Source organism: Triticum aestivum, chromosome 7A, assembly GCF_018294505.1.
Source record: "Triticum aestivum cultivar Chinese Spring chromosome 7A, IWGSC CS RefSeq v2.1, whole genome shotgun sequence".
In the NCBI taxonomy this organism is placed as follows: domain Eukaryota; kingdom Viridiplantae; phylum Streptophyta; class Magnoliopsida; order Poales; family Poaceae; genus Triticum; species Triticum aestivum.
The window spans coordinates 18233065-18250402 of record NC_057812.1 but is presented as its reverse complement, the minus strand read 5'-3'; the positions used below and the strand labels follow the sequence as shown (position 1 = coordinate 18250402).

Genomic DNA, 17338 nt, shown 5'->3' with positions numbered 1-17338 from the left:
CAGGTGGTCCGCATGTTCGTTGTAGAGATGCTGTTGTGGAAGCTGGCGAGTAGTCCGTCTCGGGGTATCGATCCCTTTTTACAGCTCCTCTCATCGATTGTATTTCAAACCCTGTCTTGTTAACACAATGACACGGACAGCTTATCCTACTGAATTATATTCTATTAGGGTGAATTGGTGAGATTCCAACTTTCTATAGCCGCCAGTACCATATAATTATTAATTAAGTACGCATCGTTTGCTACCTGCCGCATGCTTATGATACCGGTAGTGGCATATGGCCAATTATTTATCTGGGTGCTGAGAGCTGCATTTTTTTTAGTAATACTGAGAGCTGCATTTGAACAGCCAAAATGTGAAAAGAAATACTACTTGACGTACGTACGGGAAGGTTTCCCAACACGTCCACTTGTTTGCAGCGGTCGCATGCATGCATGGCATGCGGTCCTGCAATTCCAGTCCAACATCTGAGACCATATATACTCTAATAAACGGAGCCACACGTGTTCCATCAGGCAGCTAATGATAATTAATCAAGTGGCCGTTCAACAATTAATCCACTTGCGCACATGAGATTGGAGGACCGAGTTGCTTCTCCATCGTGACCTTTTTCTTGAGGGAACGTTCGCTGCACCTTAATTACGTGGCTGGCTAGGTGATGTATCGATCGACCTGGTCGTGTCAACAAGCTCCGGCCGGCTCTCTCTCATCCCTCACCACCTACCTCTCTCTACATATATTCCGGAAGTCGGAAGGGATGAGCGCAGATAGAGCACACATTCAAGCAAAATGAGGGAGATGAGGTTGTTCATGATCCTCCATGGTGCGGCGCTCTTGTTGCTTCTTGCGGCGGTTGCGCATGCTCAACAAACAAGGACGACCGACCCGGCTGACGGTGAGCATGCTCGAATTTTCCCCCCGTGGATCTTAAGTGTTAGGTTTTCCCATGCTGTTCGTTTCCGAATCCATTCCGCGTAGTTCCAACATCTCCTTGGAGCTTGGTAGATAAAAAAAATCTAGGTTCTACGCCTACCCCATGGCCGGCCGTGAGCGAGAAGGGGAGTCAGGAGAGGGATGAGCTGATGCGCTCCGGTGGAGGGGTTTTAATTTATTAGAGAGGTGAGCTGATGCGCTCCAGTGGAAGCTTGGGAGAAAGAGAGAGAAAGATGCACGCATGGAGCAACCAGCCGGCTAGTTTACAGAATTTTCCTTCGACGCTTCACTTTGCATGGTAATACCGTGTGGCGTCTTAGTGCATGACCCACTCAGGAATTACCACGTGGCTTCCCCTAAAAAAAGGAATTACCACGCGGGAACGTGGTTTGATGGCAGTTTTCATCCACCGTCGCGTTTTGAATCCGACTGTTTGCAACTTGTCCGCTCCATGTTTCTAAAATACAAACATTTGCTGTTTTACATCACTTTTGCTCCTCCAAATACAAAAGTCAGAATCAGAAACCATGTCCGCTTTCACTCGTGGTTTCTTTTCCTGTAGTCTAGATGCTACCTCTCGGCCGTGAGATCGCCATCGGACCGCTGAGCAGCAACGAGGATGACTTTCTTAACCGTTATTTTCTGTTTGTCTTGCAGCGGCGGCGCTGCATGCTGTGTTCGCCAAACTCGGCCAGAAGGCGGGGCCGCAATGGAACATCAGCGGCGACCCCTGCACCGGCGCTGCCATAGACAACACCAACATCGACAACAACGACATCTTCAAGGCCGCCATCAAGTGCGAAGTCTGCACAGGCGGCAACACCTCCGTCTGCCGCATCACCAGGCTGTAAGTGCTCTTCTTAGGCCCTGCCCGCGCTCAGCATGTTTGATGGAATGCCAGATCTAGCGACGGTTTCGTTACTTGGATCAATGCGGGCGATTGGTAGATCGATAAGGTGTTAGCTAATGTGATGCTTGCGGTGCAGGAAAATATACGCCCTGGACGCGGTGGGCCCCATACCAGAAGAGTTGCGGAACCTCACAGCCCTGACCGATCTGTATGAACTCTCAACTTGCACACCTGAAATGAAATGGTCCTAACTTATATATAGTCTATTGTCCTAGCTTGAAACCGGCATTCTGTATATAATTCCAGTCGCACACCAAATTTACTCGTCTATCTGATTCAATGTTGTTTCAGGGATTTAGGGCAAAATTACTTGACAGGGCCTTTACCATCTTTCATCGGGGAGTTGACTGCTATGAAGTCCATGTGAGATTCATACCTCAAATCATGATTGCAAGTTTGCAACAATGAATACATTTATTTCCCCGCAATTAGTCTCACAGTTCCTCTCTTGAACATATCAGGACTTTTGGTATCAATGCATTATCTGGACCTGTACCAAAGGAGCTCGGGAACCTTAAGAATCTTATAAAATTGTAAGAAATATTTGTTATAACTATATGATTGTATTTTATCATACAAGTTTAGATTTACTTTTGGTTTGAAGGGTAGCTATGCTGATAGCCTTCATGACTTGCAGAATATAAAGTTCGCATGCCTAACTAAAACTATTGGTGCATTCATAGGGGCTTGGGCGGAAACAATTTTAGTGGCTCGCTTCCTACGGAACTGGGAAACCTGGCAAAACTTGAGGAACTGTACGTATTTACTGAATTCTGGGAACTCTATATTCTTCTGCCAAGTCAGTTGCTTCTTGCTTGGATTAGTCAGCCCCTTATCCAATGTGTATTTTTTCTCTGTTTCTCAATTACAGGTACATTGACAGTTCTGGCCTTAGTGGTCCACTGCCATCATCACTTTTCCAGCTTACGAAAATGAAAAAATTGTATGCCTATAGTTGCCGCGTGTTGTTGATATATTATAATACTCCACAGCATTCAATCTTATGTACTTCTCCTCTCTTTGTTTAGATGGGCGTCAGATAATGATTTCACTGGGAAAATACCAGATTATATTGGTAGCTGGAGCAGTTTAACAGAGCTGTAAGATCACTTATGTTCTAAGTCATAGTAATGCTGTAAAAATGAAAATACTGCATGTTGTTTACACAATTTCAAAGTCTATTTATTTGCAGGGAGGTTTGAAAGATTTTTTTTCAGTTTGATATAGTTATTTACAAGCTGAGCTTTATTTTGCGCTAAACATAAATCATGTGGAAGTGGAAGATTCATTTTAAATAGCAACAGTTTTAGTTACGTGAGGCTTTCTTGAACGTGCTGAATCTCCTTGTGGCCTCTTAAGAAAATTTCCATTTAAGGTGTAAGATGTTAGATTAGTAATTTCCTTTTCGGAGAAGGTGATAGTATCAGTCAATATTGAATTCACTTTCCTTTTCTTCCAAGGAATAGAGTTATCTATTCTTTCACTACTTTTGCTGCATTCGTCAGGAAATGATGCTTTAAATGACTAACTAGATCTATGGAACTGTAGGAGGTTTCAGGGTAATTCTTTTCAAGGTCCAATTCCAGCTACTCTTTCCAATCTTAGCCAATTGGCAAGCTTGTAAGTGCCCATTGCCGGCGATAAGAACTAAATATCATTCTTAAATGTGAAGGTTGCAGCAATGAAAATTAATTAATCTACTTCTGTGGTGCAGACGAATTGGTGATATATTAAGTGGGAGCTCTTCTTCACTTGCATTCATCAATAATCTGACATCTTTGAACACCCTGTATGTCATTCAGTTAATAGCTCAATTACAGTTGTAAAGATCCAAGTTTAATCCTAAAATATTTAAAATTTTTGCAGGGTTTTGAGGAACTGTAGGATATCTGATAAGCTTGTTTCAATAGACTTTTCGAAATTCACCAGTTTAAATTTACTGTAAGCATTTTATTCTGACGATAAACTATAGCCAAGTGCCTTTCTTGCAAAACACTGCATTACTATAGATTATACACTGGCTGATGACATCTTCTCTTTCTGATTTTATTATTATTATTATAGGGATTTGAGTTTCAATAATATCACAGGCCAAGTACCACAAACCTTGTTGAATCTGAACTCACTCGCCTTCTTGTATGGACTCTCTTGACTTTCAAAGTGTATTTGTACAAAAGGAAGACTTTCATCATTTTGCTAATCTATATAAATTTTGTTGTGACTAGATTTCTTGGGAATAATAGCCTTTCAGGAAGCCTTCCAAGCTCAGTAGGACCATTGCTTAAAAATTTGTATGTAATATGGTTCAATTTATTTACACAATAAAAGCAAGGCGTGCTTATGCAATTTCTAATGGTTCTTTCGTTCTATTATTTTGTAGAGATTTTTCTTACAACCAGCTCTCAGGAAGCATTCCTTCATGGGCTAAAGATTCACAATTGTAAGTTGCAAATTCTGAAACTCCTATTACTGGATGAACCAAATCCAGCCTAAGAAAGGGCAGGTTTCATCAAAAATAGGCTCCTGGGCTAACTTATTAGGCTTATATGTAGACATCAAATAAGCTAGATTCCTATATAAATCTGAAAGGTTGTTTTGGTGCATATATCTTAAGTATTTATAAATAAATTTAGATGCCTAGTGTTTATCGAGTGACATATTAGTCTTACAGCCTAGCACAAAATTGAGCAAATTAATTAAGAGTAACTCAACGTTTTTTATTTAAGTTATAGAAAAGAAGTCATAAAGATGCTATGAAGTATGAACAATGAATTCTAATTTTTGCCTGTTGATCATCCTACTTAGGAATCTGGTGGCAAACAATTTTGTGGCCGATAGTTCCAGCAACAGGTTCGTCCATATTTCAATATCTCCTCAAGACCATCATGTATGATTATTATGTTCTCTCACCTCGTATTTTGGGTTTAAAATGTCACATTGTTACATTTGCAGTGTCTTACCTGCGGGGTGGGGGTGCCTTCAGCGTAATACACCATGTTTTCTTGATTCTCCAAAGTGTGAGACTTCTGCATTTTGAAATTTTAAGAATGTGCAACTGCAGTTTTACTAAACTAATACCAATTTTAAATAATTTAACCTGCTTGCAGCTTCTTCCTTTGCTGTGGACTCTGGAAAATCCATAGTAGGCCCTGATAATTCCGTGTATCAACCTGATCGTGCCAGTCTTGGAGCTGCGTCATTATATGTTACAGGAGCACCAACATGGGGTGTTAGCAACGTTGGAAAGTTCATGGAGGCAAATAATGGAAGTTATATAATCCACAGTCCGGGCCAGTTTCTGAATACACTTGATCCAGAACTGTTCCAGAATGCAAGGATGTCGCCGTCATCCTTAAGATACTATGGTATTGGACTAGAAAATGGAAACTATACAGTCACACTTCTGTTTGCAGAATTTGACTTCCCAGACACCCAGTCTTGGAAGAGCAGAGGTAGAAGGGTTTTTGATATATATGTCCAGGTAGGTTGCCGCTATTAAGTGATAAATTAAACAGTACCCATAGCTTGTTAGCTTATAAGCCAGCTATAAATTTATTCTTCTTATTTGTATAGGGTGAACGTAAGGAGCAGAACTTTGACATAAGGAAGGCCGCAGGCGGGAAATCTTTCACAGCTGTTAGGAAGCAGTATACTGTTCCTGTCACGAAGAACTTTCTAGATATTCATCTCTTCTGGGCTGGCAAGGGCACTTGCTGCATTCCTACTCAAGGCTACTATGGGCCTGCGATCTCAGCTTTGAGTGCAACACCAAGTATATCCCTTGACTTGAAATAATGATTTTTTACCGACTACCATTCTCCATATTAACTTGCTAGAAACACATATTAAAGTTATGCTGAATGCAATCTTCTGCATCGTGAACAAAAAGCAACAAAAAATACTTAAGCATCAACATGAAAAGGACACGACTATGTGGTGATGGTTATTTATTTAGGGGTAAGTAAAGTAGCTTCATTGCATGCACACAATGACACAAGGAAGACAAAACTGTAGATGTCATCACGATTCGCTATAAAATTCAAAATGTTTTAGTCTCTAACGGTACATCCAATTTAAAATCATTAGTGATGAGATTTTGAAACTACATCCCATGTTGATATGTTCCGTCAACTCTTTTTTTGGTTAAAAGTTATCAACCTGCAGAACTTGAGTTACCAGGCTAAACAAAGGTAGTTATCACTTTAAAAGTACATGCCATTTGAGATGTTTTGGTGACATTTTTCAAGATCATAACTTCTCACCCGGTAATGTGTGAGTTACCATACTATTCACAGATTGTTACCAGCTTCAAATACTAACCTAGGTTAGATGTATCGTCGACTTTTCTTTTTTGCAACTTAGAAATTACCAAGATACAACATGTGGGTTACCGGGCTAATCATAAGTAGTTATTACTTTGAAAAGTATGTCATTTGAGATGTTTAGATTTCTGTGAAGGAAGTTTTAGATAATTGAAATACCTAATACATGTATACAGTCTGACATTTAAGTTACAATACACCAACCAGTTTACATATAATCATACCTTTCATTGAACCTGACTTGAAATACTGACTATGACATCACATTTCTAACAAGTGAACTTTCTGTCAGATTTCACCCCTACAGTGCGTAATGCGGTGATAAAGAAAGGTAGTAAAACAGGTGTGATCGCGGGAGCTATAGTTGGTGTTGTAGTTTTAGGATTGTTAGCATTTGCTGGAATCTTTGTATGGAGGCAGAAAAAGAGAAAACTAGCTTTGGAGCAAGAAGGTATGGGATACACTAGGACCACATTTTGTTCTAACTTGGCAAAGGAGCCGTCGAAGTAAACTCGTTATATCTTTTGTGATGTCTTGCAGAGCTATACAGCATTGTTGGAAGACCTAATGTCCTCAGCTATGGGGAGCTGAGGTCAGCTACTGAAAATTTCAGTTCTAATAACCTTCTTGGTCAAGGAGGATATGGGTCGGTTTTTAAGGTTGGTTCATCCCATACATAGTCTTAAATATCAGAAGGAAGACCTGTCTATACGAGTAATTTTTTGTATTTATAGTTTCTCCACATACATGTTAATAAAATTCCTAAAATGAAGGGAAAGTGTATCTGGAACAAATGATGTTTGGCAGCGTGGTACCTAAACCTTCTTCCATTGATGAAAAGTATTGACTTTTTGCAGGGAAAGTTAACTGATGGTAGGTTCGTGGCAGTGAAGCAGCTGTCTGAAACATCTCATCAGGGGAAAAAGGAATTCGCGACGGAAATAGAAACAATATCTCGGGTGCAACACCGTAATCTGGTGAAGTTGCATGGTTGCTGCCTTGAGGGCAATAAGCCATTGCTGGTTTATGAGTACCTGGAGAATGGAAGCCTGGACCGTGCTCTGTTTGGTACAACTTATGTTTTTCGACAGTTAAATATCTGCAACTTTGGAGTTAGTATAGACAACTAAAAATTTAAACTCACATATGCAGGAAAAGGGAAGTCAAACCTAGACTGGTCAACGCGTTTTGAGATATGCTTAGGAATTGCAAGAGGTCTGGCCTATCTTCATGAAGAATCCAGCATCCGTGTTGTGCACAGGGACATAAAAGCCAGCAATGTCTTGCTTGATGCAAATCTCAATCCTAAGATCTCAGATTTCGGACTCGCAAAACTTTATGATGACCAGGAGACACATGTGAGCACAAAAGTTGCTGGTACATTGTAAGTGCATTTCTATCCTGCTAACTTTTAGGTTTCTGTAGTATTTTCATATGTATCCTAATGGCGTTTATCGACTGCTTTGTCAAGTGGTTATCTTGCACCAGAGTATGCCATGAGAGGCCATGTGACAGAGAAGGTTGATGTGTTTGCATTTGGCGTCGTGGTATTGGAGACTTTAGCTGGAAGACCAAACTATTACACTACTGAGGACCAAAGCAAGGTTTATATTTTCGAATGGGTAAGCTCACTGAGGAAATCTAGGCCCTAGTATTTTTTGTGTTATCGGTAAAACCCATAGTGAAAATTCCTACTAAATATTGGAAATATAGAGCTCACTTGTCTTCACAGAATTTTAAATCAAACCCTCTCAACACACAGTTTGGGCATATGTGAATGTGTGCATCCTGTGCGCAGTGCTGCATTTTAGCTTACCATCTCGATGCTTCCAGGTCTGGGAACTGTATGAGGACGGCCAACCTCTGGACATGCTAGACCCCAGGCTGGAGGACTTCGACAGCGAGGAGGTGCTTCGGGCCATCAAGGTGGCGCTCGTGTGCACCCAGGGCTCGCCCCACCAGCGGCCGCCCATGTCGAGGGTGGTGGCGATGTTGGCGGGCGACGTCGAGGCGCCCGACTGGGTGCCGAAGCCCAGCTACATCACGGAGTGGCAGATCAAGGGCGGAGGCGACACCAGCTACATGAGCTCCGAGGTCAACGGGCAGTCGAGCTCGGAGCCGGCGCCGTTCCTAGGCTCCGTCATCGACCAAGGCCGTTGAAATGATCCATCCATATGGTCGGTCGATCGATCGGTCCACAGCTGCTTCTTGGGGTAGAGATTCGTTGAGAACGCATGCAGTTTGGTGCCTCTACAGTCAGGATCTTTGCTTAAGAGGTTTCGTACTTGCATTGTTTAGTAGTAGGTTGGAGTAGCAGATAAAGTTGTATCTCTTTTGTGACGCCCGGATAATTAAGCTACAGTAACCCCGCGATGCCACTTCACCAAGATTACTGTTGTTACCCCGCGATGGTTCAATCCCGTTCGAATTCAAAATTCAAAATCAAATCAAACGACAAAAGTTTTCAAACATTCGAACTAAAATGTTCTGGGTGTGGAAAAGAAATCATAAGTAATATTGGTGGAGGAAGCATCTTTTCATAAAAGGCTTAAATGAAAATAAATAAATAAAACAGTAGCCAAAAACAATTATTAAATGCATATAAATAGTAAACAAATATAAACATGTTTTATTAAAGTGCCAAATTATTTGTAGAAGTGGATTAATTGCTAATACTAATTTAGGGGCTAGTGCTGTATTTTATAAAAGTAAAAATAAAATAAAATAGAGTAGAAAATATAAAACATAAAAGGAAAAGAAAACAGAATAAGCAAAAGAACAAAAAAAACAATGTGCAAAAGGCCCCTGCTCCTCTGGGCCTCGGCCCACCCAAGCCAAACCAGCCCACTCCCCCACCCCACCGGTCGTCTCCCTGTTTGGCCGACCGTGCCGCTACAGGGGCGCGGTCGCCTCCCGACCACCTCGCCGGCGTCGGCGTGCAGGGGATAAGGACGCGCCTGCGACCCCTCGGCCTCGTCATCGTCCCCCAGATCTTTCCCCCTCCCCACGTTCGCTCCTCCCTCGCTCATGTTCTTCACGCGCGACTAGGCAGCCTCCATGGCCTCCGTCGTCCTCGCGCCCACCAAGCTTCCCCTCGTCTAGCTCCATGTCCAGGAGAATCGTCACGGACTACTCCGCCCGTCCAGAGCGACGAATCGAGCCGGGGCGGTCCGTACGCTCACCATCGCCGTCATCTTCAGCGCGTACATCGCCGGCGACCGTCATCGATTCCCATCGTTCCAGTCCACCCCGACCCTCCCCGAGCACGGCACCGGACTAGCGGTGAGCTCCTCCTCCGAACGCCCCTCGTCATGGTCTCGATTCGTTGCGTAGTTGCCTGTACGAGCCGGCGGCCGCCATGACCGAAGCTCAGTGTCCGCGTACGCGCGCCTGCTGCTCCTTGCGCTGCTCTACTGCCGCTACTGCTGTCGCCGCGCGCCGCGCTTGCCCTCTGCTCGCCGACCGTGCGTTGGCTGTTCCTCGCGCCCGCGTCACTCGCTCGCTGCCATCCTGTGCCCGACCTGCTGCTGCCAACGTCGCTTGCCGAGTACTGCGGCTCATGCCTCCGCGTCCGTCGCGTAAACGCCGTGCCCGCACCCCCGTGTACTGCTGCTGCTGGCCGCGGCCTCCCCTGCGCGCGCCTGGCCGTGTTGGCCACTGGCCGCGCCCTGTCTTACCCAGTCGCGTCCGCACCCGCGTGCTAGCGCCCCGCTTGCTTGCCCCTGCCGACGCGCGCTTGCTGCTGCTCTGCCTGCTGCTTCTTGCTGCTGGTACGCTGCTCCCTCTACTGCTTGTTGCTCGCGCGCTGCTACTGCTGATTGCTCTATCCGCTCCTAGTTGCCGCCGCTCCGCTAGCTACTACCCTGCTAGCTACGCTGCTCTGCTGCCGCCGTTTGTTGCTACTGCTATGCTGCTCCGCTAATTGCTGCCGGCTGCCATGGCCATGGCCGTGAGTGAGTGTGCTAGGTGTGTGCAGCGTGTGTGTGTGTGGTGTGTGTGGCCGGTGTGCCACTGCAGTGGACCGGCCCTCTGTTTAATTAGGCTAAATAGGACTAGTTTAGTAGTACTAATTTAATGCTAAGTTAGTCTAGTACTAGATGACATGTAGGACCCCATTAAATTAGTTAGATGTTTTATCATAAAAAGGTTATATATTTTATTAACCCAAGTGACAATGACATGTGGGCCACGCCTGCCCCTTTTGACTAGTCAAATTGATTTGGTCAATTCGAATTACATCAAAATAAAATAAAACCAGAAATTTCCAAAAAAAAAACAATAAAACTTTGAAAATTAATATGAAATAAACCGTAAAACGGATGAAAAAAATTATATATGAAAGTTGCTCAGAACGACGAGACGAATCCGGATACGCAGTCTATTCGTCCGCCACACGTCCCTAGAATAGCAAACATGGAACAATCCACCTCCGGTTCATCTGTCCGAAAACGCAAAACACCAGGAATACTTTTCCGGATGTCCCCCCTTGCCGGTATCACCTATCCCTGCGTTAGATCACCCCTGGCACCGCGTATTGCCTTGTTATGCTTTGTAATGCTTTGACTGCTCTATTATTTACTGTGTTCCCCCTCCGTTACTTCTTTCCGGTAGACCCCGAGACTGTCGGCGACCCCAGTTCAACTACGGTGTCGACTCCTCCTCCTCCCTCTTGCCAGAGCAACCAGGCAAGCCCCCCCCCTTGATCACCAGATATCGCCTATTCTTCTCTATACTGCTTGCATTAGATTAGTGTAGCATGTTACTGCTTTTAGTTAATCCTATACTGCTGCATAGCCTGTCATTGTTGCTACAACTGTTGATACCTTACCTGCAATCCTAAATGCTTAGTATAGGATGCTAATTTATCATCAATGGCCATACATTCTTGTCCGTCTGCCATGCTATACTATCGGGTCGTGATCACTCGGGAGTTGATCACGGGTATATACATATACTTTATACATGATGCATGTGATGACTAAAGTCAGGTTGGCTCGAGGAGTACCCGCGAGTGATTCACGGATTGGGGGGCTGAAAGGACCTTTGTCCCGACGGCCCTCTGGGTGGATCTTTGTGGCGGAGCGACAGGGCAGGTTGAGACCACCTAGGAGAGAGGTGGGCCTGGCCCTGGTCGGTGTTCGCGGTGTCTTCAAGATAACACGTTTAACGAGATCTTGGTATTTGATCTGAGTCTGCCTACTGGCCTATACGCACTAACCATCTACGCGGGGACAGTTATGGGCACTCGACGTCGTGGTATCAGCCGAAGCCTTCGTGACGTCAGCGACTGAGTGGCGCGCGCCGGATTGGACCGTAAGCCTGCTCTTGTATTAAGGGGGCTAGTTCTGCTTCCGGCCGCGTTTGCAACGTGCAGGTGTGCAAAGGGCGATGGGCCCAGACCCCTGCGCCATAGGATTTAGACCGGCGTGCTGACCTCTTTATTGTGCCTAGGTAGGGCTGTGATGTGTTGATCTTTCGAGGCCGGGCATGACCCAGAAAAGTGTGTCCGGCCAATTGGGATCGAGCGTGTTGGGTTATGTGGTGCACCCCTGCAGGGAAGTTAAACTATTCGGATAGCCGTGATCTTCGGTAACAGGACGACTTGGAGATGTACCTTGACCTTATGACAACTAGAACCGGATACTTAATAAAACACACCCTTTCAAGTGCCAGATACAACCGGTGATCGCTCTCTCACAGGGCGACGAGGGGGGGATCATCGGTTAGGGTTATGCTATGCGATGTTACTTGGTGAACTTACCTTTTGCTCTCTTCTGCATGCTGCAAGATGGAGGTGGCCAGAAGCGTAGTCTTCGATAGGACTAGCTATCCCCCTCTTATTCCGGCATTCTGCAGTTCAGTCCATATATGATACCCTTATTCCTTTTGATACCGATGCATACATATGTAGTGTAGCTCCTTGCTTGCGAGTACTTTGGATGAGTACTCACGGTTGCTTTTCTCCCCCTTTTTTCCCTTTCTTATACCCGTTTGCTGCGACCAGACGTTGGAGTCCAAGAGCTAGACGCCACTGTCGATGACGACTACTACTACTCGGGAGGTGCCTACTACTACGTGCAGCCCGTTGACGACGACCAGGAGTAGCTTAGGAGGATCCCATGCAGGAGGCCTGCGCCTCTTTCGATCTGTATCCCAGTTTGTGCTAGCCTTCTTAAGGCAAACTTGTTTAACTTATGTCTGTACTCAGATATTGTTGCTTTCGCTGACTCGTCTACGATCAAGCTCTTGTATTCGAGCCCTCGAGGCCCCTGGCTTGTAATATGATGCTTGTATGACTTATTTTATTTGTAGAGTTGTGTTGTGATATCTTCCCGTGAGTCCCTGATCTTAATCGTACACGTTTGCGTGTATGATTAGCGTACGGTCAAATCGAAGGCGTCACATCTTTGGACGAGCATAAGATTTTTGCAGTAATTTTGGCTTTTGTCCTCGAAGTTTCAAGTAGACGGAATAATGTAGGCTGTCCAATATCCATGTCATGCCAGCACTTGTCCCAATTGATTGACCACAGGACATCTCAATCAAAAGATCCTCCTTCCCCGTCTTACAAAGAAGAAAGAACTTGTGCAAGACGGACACACACGCGCACGAAAAATTCAGCTTGGGAACTTGTTGGGTTCTTCCCCTCTTGCTTGCAACGGCCAGCGTCCGCATGGCATGTCGGCATGTGGATGTGGGTTTTGGTGGTGGCGGCAGCTTCCTCGGTCCTCCGCAGCAGCCATCCAATTCCAATCCAACATCAGAGACGTGTTCCATCAGCTAATTGATCAAGTGGCCATTCAATAGTTGACCCACTTGGGCCAAGTTGCTTCTCCACCGTAAACCTTTGCACGGTGGCTGTACCTAGCTGGCTACATCCTCCTCCTGGATCTCAAGTCTTAGTTTTCCCACGTTGTTCGTTCCTGAATCATCACCTGCCGGAGTCATGATGACCCAGTGATTCTCCTCTATTTTGCTCTGCTCAATCAATATAACTCACCCGTGCCCCCCTCGCGAGCGACCGAGGGGGCAACCCTAGCCGCCGGGGCCTCAGGTCCCCCCGCCCCTCTTCTCCCCTCGCCGACGCCGATCCGCGCCGCCGAGCAAAGCCCGGTAGGTGCTGGCGGCGGCGAGGCCCCATCTCCTCCTCGCGCGAGGGCTCAACGCTGGTGGGCGTCCTCGGGCGGCGGCGGCGCGTTCATCCGGGGCGCGGCGGCGCGCATGTAGGTCCAGCGGTGGTGCTACGGTGCCTCGTCTTGCGCGTGGAGGGCCGGACACGGCGGGGGCTGCGGGATCACCCGGAGGCGACAGGGGCGACTTCGATGTTGGATCCGCGAGCAACAGGTAGGGCGGTGTCCCTTGCCTGTGCGGCGGCGGCCAGATCCATGGCGGGCATGGTGCTCTTCCCCTCGGTGGAGTCTATGTCTGGAGATGGGCGTCGGAAGCCGCAGATCTGGCGTGGCAACCGGTGGCGTGTGGAGTACCGGAGAGGGGCGGCTGGAGGCTCCATGCCAGCGTGCCGACGGCGACTTTGGTCTTCACGGCGAAGCTCCATTCGGTTTCAGTCAGCTGCGAGATCGGGGGGGGGGGGGCGTGATCTCGGTGAAAATCGCGCTGACTACGGTCATGGCGGACAATGGCGGCGTCGATGACGTCGTTCCGTTCTAGAGGCATCATTGTTGTAGGTCATGGCGCCCCACTCATGATTCTCCGTGGGAAACCCTAGATCTGGGTCCTACCGGATCGGACGATGATGGGACCTTCGATGTCGTTGTCCCTCCTAGGGGCATCGTTTTGGAGCACGTGCTGGCTGGAGGGGACAAGAGGAGGAGCGGTGTTACATCTACCGCAAGGCCGACGGCGGATCCTTGCGGCATGGCGCCGCGGAGGTTCGGCGATGGGCGCGTATTGGAGATGGACTCGTGCAGGAGGAGGAAGTTATCTGGCGTCATGGTGGCGTTGATGGCAGAGAGGCCTAGCAAGGTCAATGCATTGGTTCTACTCTGAGGATGGACTGAGGGAGATGGAGGTGACAGCCCTTGCAGCGTGCGGTGCTCACTGGGAGTGTGCCAGACCGGTGTGGGACCCAATTCAGGTAGTGGCTTTGATGGGACACCCGGCTTTAGATGTTAGACTTTGGTGCGATGTCTATTTGGTATTAGGCCCGGACATTCGGCATGCCTTCATCAACGGGATAGGAGTAGCAACGGTGTTGCCAAGATGGTGGCTTCAGGCTTATTGATGTATCACCTTGTATGGTCTTTGTGAATCTCTACTCCTAATGGAGCAGTTGGTAGTCTCGCTTCCAGGTTTTTTTTCGTCCCACCACTTTCGACCGGTTTTTTTTCATAGGTTAACCGTCGTAGATTTTTTTCGTCGCCTCCCCCACTTCATCGGTTTATTTTCACTTCACCCTCTCACACAACAAAAAAAACTGAACAGATCAAAACTTTCCATACTGACGCAAATTATTTAGTAATGTCTTTATGTAAAAGAATCAATCACAATCAATCTCTAAAGATCAAATCTAAATTAATTAATCTTCATAACGTTTGTTTCCTTTCGAATCACGTCCATAACTTTCCTTCCTTGTTTGGGCAGAAACTGTTTGGTAGCAGAGATTAGGAAGCTTCCTATGAGTGTAGTAATAGGAAGTATTCTTTTTCTTGATGATTCGTTTCCATGCATGATGATAGTAAATTAGGCCAACATTCACCACTATTTATCAACGTCATCAATCGTATTCATTCCTACCAGTTTTAATGGAATCTGCTCGCTATGTCTTTTTTAAGGGGATCCGCTCGCTAAGTCGTCGTCGCACGTTATTTTCACAAGCAATTCCCCTAAAAAAAGGCGTGGGTATTGGTAGTTGAACGCCCGCTAGGTTTTCCGCCTGTCCCATCCTCGCGCTGTGCCACCGCCACCCGCCGAATTTCCAGCCGCCCGAGCCCGTTAACTTCGCCAACCATCGGGTCGACTTCCCCCGCCCCAAACCCCCATCCCGAGCAGTAGCTATCGCGCGTTGCTGCCCCAAGCTCCACGCCACCGGGAACGAATCAAGCGCCGTCCCGACACCGCCGTCGCCGGCCCAGCACCTCCAGCCTTGCATGGGCAGCTTCAATGTGCAGTCTCCCTTGCTGCCTCACCTTCTGCCAGCGCATGCAGCGGCGGGGTTGGACGCGTGCGTGCTTGCTAGCTTGCTCTCCGTGCGTACGTACTTGCTCTGCGTGCGTCGCACCGGCCAATGCGCATGATGCGTGTGTGCCTGCTTTTCTGTATGTGTATGCCAGCGTGATGCGTGTGTGTGTTGCTGTGTGTGTATGATATAGATGGCCCGAGTGTGTGCATGATGTGCTCTGCTCTCTGCTGATTTATGTGTTGGTGCTCCTGCTATATGTTCATGCCATACAAATGAAATTTCTGTTAATTTTCTGACATGTTGAGTTGGTTCTCTCTGTTTTTTGAGGGGGTGAATGCAAAGCAGTCTATTAAGCCAGGCACTATTGCTGAGCTAAATTGACAAAAATATATTGGTAGCCATAGTTGTAGTTTAAGTAGTAGCGAGTTGTCTGATATGTATAAAGAGCCCGTTGCAACTGAGCCCGTTGCTAAATTGACAAAAAAGTTCGCCAGTGTCACTTGATATGTATGAAAATATTAAATGTATTATTAACATAATTAATATTGAACTCTTAAAGTTAATGTGGCCCCGTTGCAACGCACGGGCGTTCTTCTAGTAATTAATAATATGGTTGTATGCATCATCCAGATGCAGAGGCCGGGGGTACATCCTCCTTTTAAAAAAAACAACTGCTCTCTATCACAACAAAAACACCATTTATGGTCGCTTTTCTGGGACGCTATTTGTAAGAAAACGAGCAGTTTTTACATGGTCCTCTTACCTTCCCTTTTCACATGAGAAGTAAGAATATAAAATACTCCCTCCCTTCCATAATGTAGGAGGTTTTTTAACGCTACACTAGTGTCAAAAAAACATTCTACATTATGAGACGGAGGGAGTATATCTGAGCTATTGTTCTCATTAATTAGTGGCATGATTAACTCTTACCATCTTATCTCACATGTAAAAAGAGGATGTAAAAGGGGCCATGTTAAAATTTGCATTTTCTTTTGCTTTTGGAAATGCACGTCCTCCCTTTTCTTTCCTTCTTTTGCTTGCTGAGAACATGAAGGTACCATCAGATTTATCGACGTTAGAGGCGGGCTATATGTTAAACAAATGCAGACCTATAGATCATGCGTGTATCAATTTCCTGCACTTACAGTGAAGCAAAGAAAAGAAGGGCCAGAAAACAAGAGATGAAACTAGACAGCTACGTTTTCTACTCATTTTGGGCCAAATTGAGGCCATCAAAGTGAGCTGCTCTTCATGTAAATAAATTTTGTACAGCTAACTTCTGCCTGTACAAAACTAAGAACAAGCCAGACCCAGCCAGCAGCCAAGACGGTGGCTTCATTGGTCGAGACTCGCTTAACAAATCCAAGTCAATTCTCACAATGAATTGCTGGCTATAACCTAGCTTAATGATGTCAACTGCGATAGTTCAGCTGCCAAATGATTAACGCTCATGTGTGTACAACAGATATATTTGTCAAATCAGGATGCTCAGTGAGATTCCAAATGGATATATATAACAACTTGCAATGTTGAGATGAGATGACATCCAGCTACCCAGCTGGTGGTATTTGTTAAATGTAGAGGCTTATCAGCTACAACTGGCACATACCAACTGATTAAATTGCTTCCCGAGTTACTAGCAAATGTGCGGTGCACAATTTTGATCGGAAGAACACCAGACTAGTGACCATATATGTCTTTTGTGCATGATACTAGACCAGTACATACATAGAATGTCATTCACAATACCGAATAGATAGACAGATGCTACAAACACCACTTAGGGACTATCTGAAAACAGATGCTACAAACTAGTCCCTCCCAGATGTCCCAATACCAAAATATGGGATCTGAAATATACACACTGTGATCGTGGTTGAGCCTAGCTACATCACTTGGATCCAATTCCTCATGAACTTAGACAAGGATCTACAAACATGTGGTTCCTCCAACATGTTTCCTGGGGATTATACAAAGAATCACATGACATCAGGTTTGTCGTGCACTTATCATTATAGCATTGGGGTTCAAGGT

At 45.9% G+C, this 17338-nt stretch overlaps 1 protein-coding gene across 1 annotated transcript; it reads left to right on the top strand.

Moving 5' to 3' along the window:
- Window positions 1–763: 763 nt before the first annotated feature.
- Window positions 764–8608, top strand: LOC123150833 (probable LRR receptor-like serine/threonine-protein kinase At1g56130). The gene is made up of 24 exons (XM_044570651.1): window positions 764–895; window positions 1591–1780; window positions 1920–1991; window positions 2135–2206; window positions 2305–2376; window positions 2527–2598; window positions 2715–2786; window positions 2872–2943; window positions 3392–3463; window positions 3558–3632; window positions 3710–3784; window positions 3908–3979; window positions 4069–4134; window positions 4224–4283; window positions 4649–4693; window positions 4796–4860; window positions 4951–5324; window positions 5417–5615; window positions 6458–6616; window positions 6706–6824; window positions 7023–7233; window positions 7318–7549; window positions 7637–7787; window positions 7999–8608. The coding sequence occupies exons 1-24, from the start codon at window positions 790–792 to the stop codon at window positions 8323–8325; spliced, it is 3030 nt and encodes a 1009-aa protein (XP_044426586.1). The 5' UTR covers window positions 764–789; the 3' UTR covers window positions 8326–8608.
- The last annotated feature ends 8730 nt before the right edge of the window (window positions 8609–17338 follow it).

What these genes read in the sequence shown, in the direction of transcription:
- LOC123150833 (XM_044570651.1), top strand. Translation starts at nt 790, where the DNA reads ATGAGGGAGATGAGGTTGTTCATGATCCTCCATGGTGCGGCGCTCTTG. An exon ending in CTTAGCCAATTGGCAAGCTT is followed by an intron (nt 3,464 to 3,557) that starts GTAAGTGCCCAT and finishes TCTGTGGTGCAG; the next exon opens with ACGAATTGGTGATATATTAA. An exon ending in TTCACCAGTTTAAATTTACT is followed by an intron (nt 3,785 to 3,907) that starts GTAAGCATTTTA and finishes TTATTATTATAG; the next exon opens with GGATTTGAGTTTCAATAATA.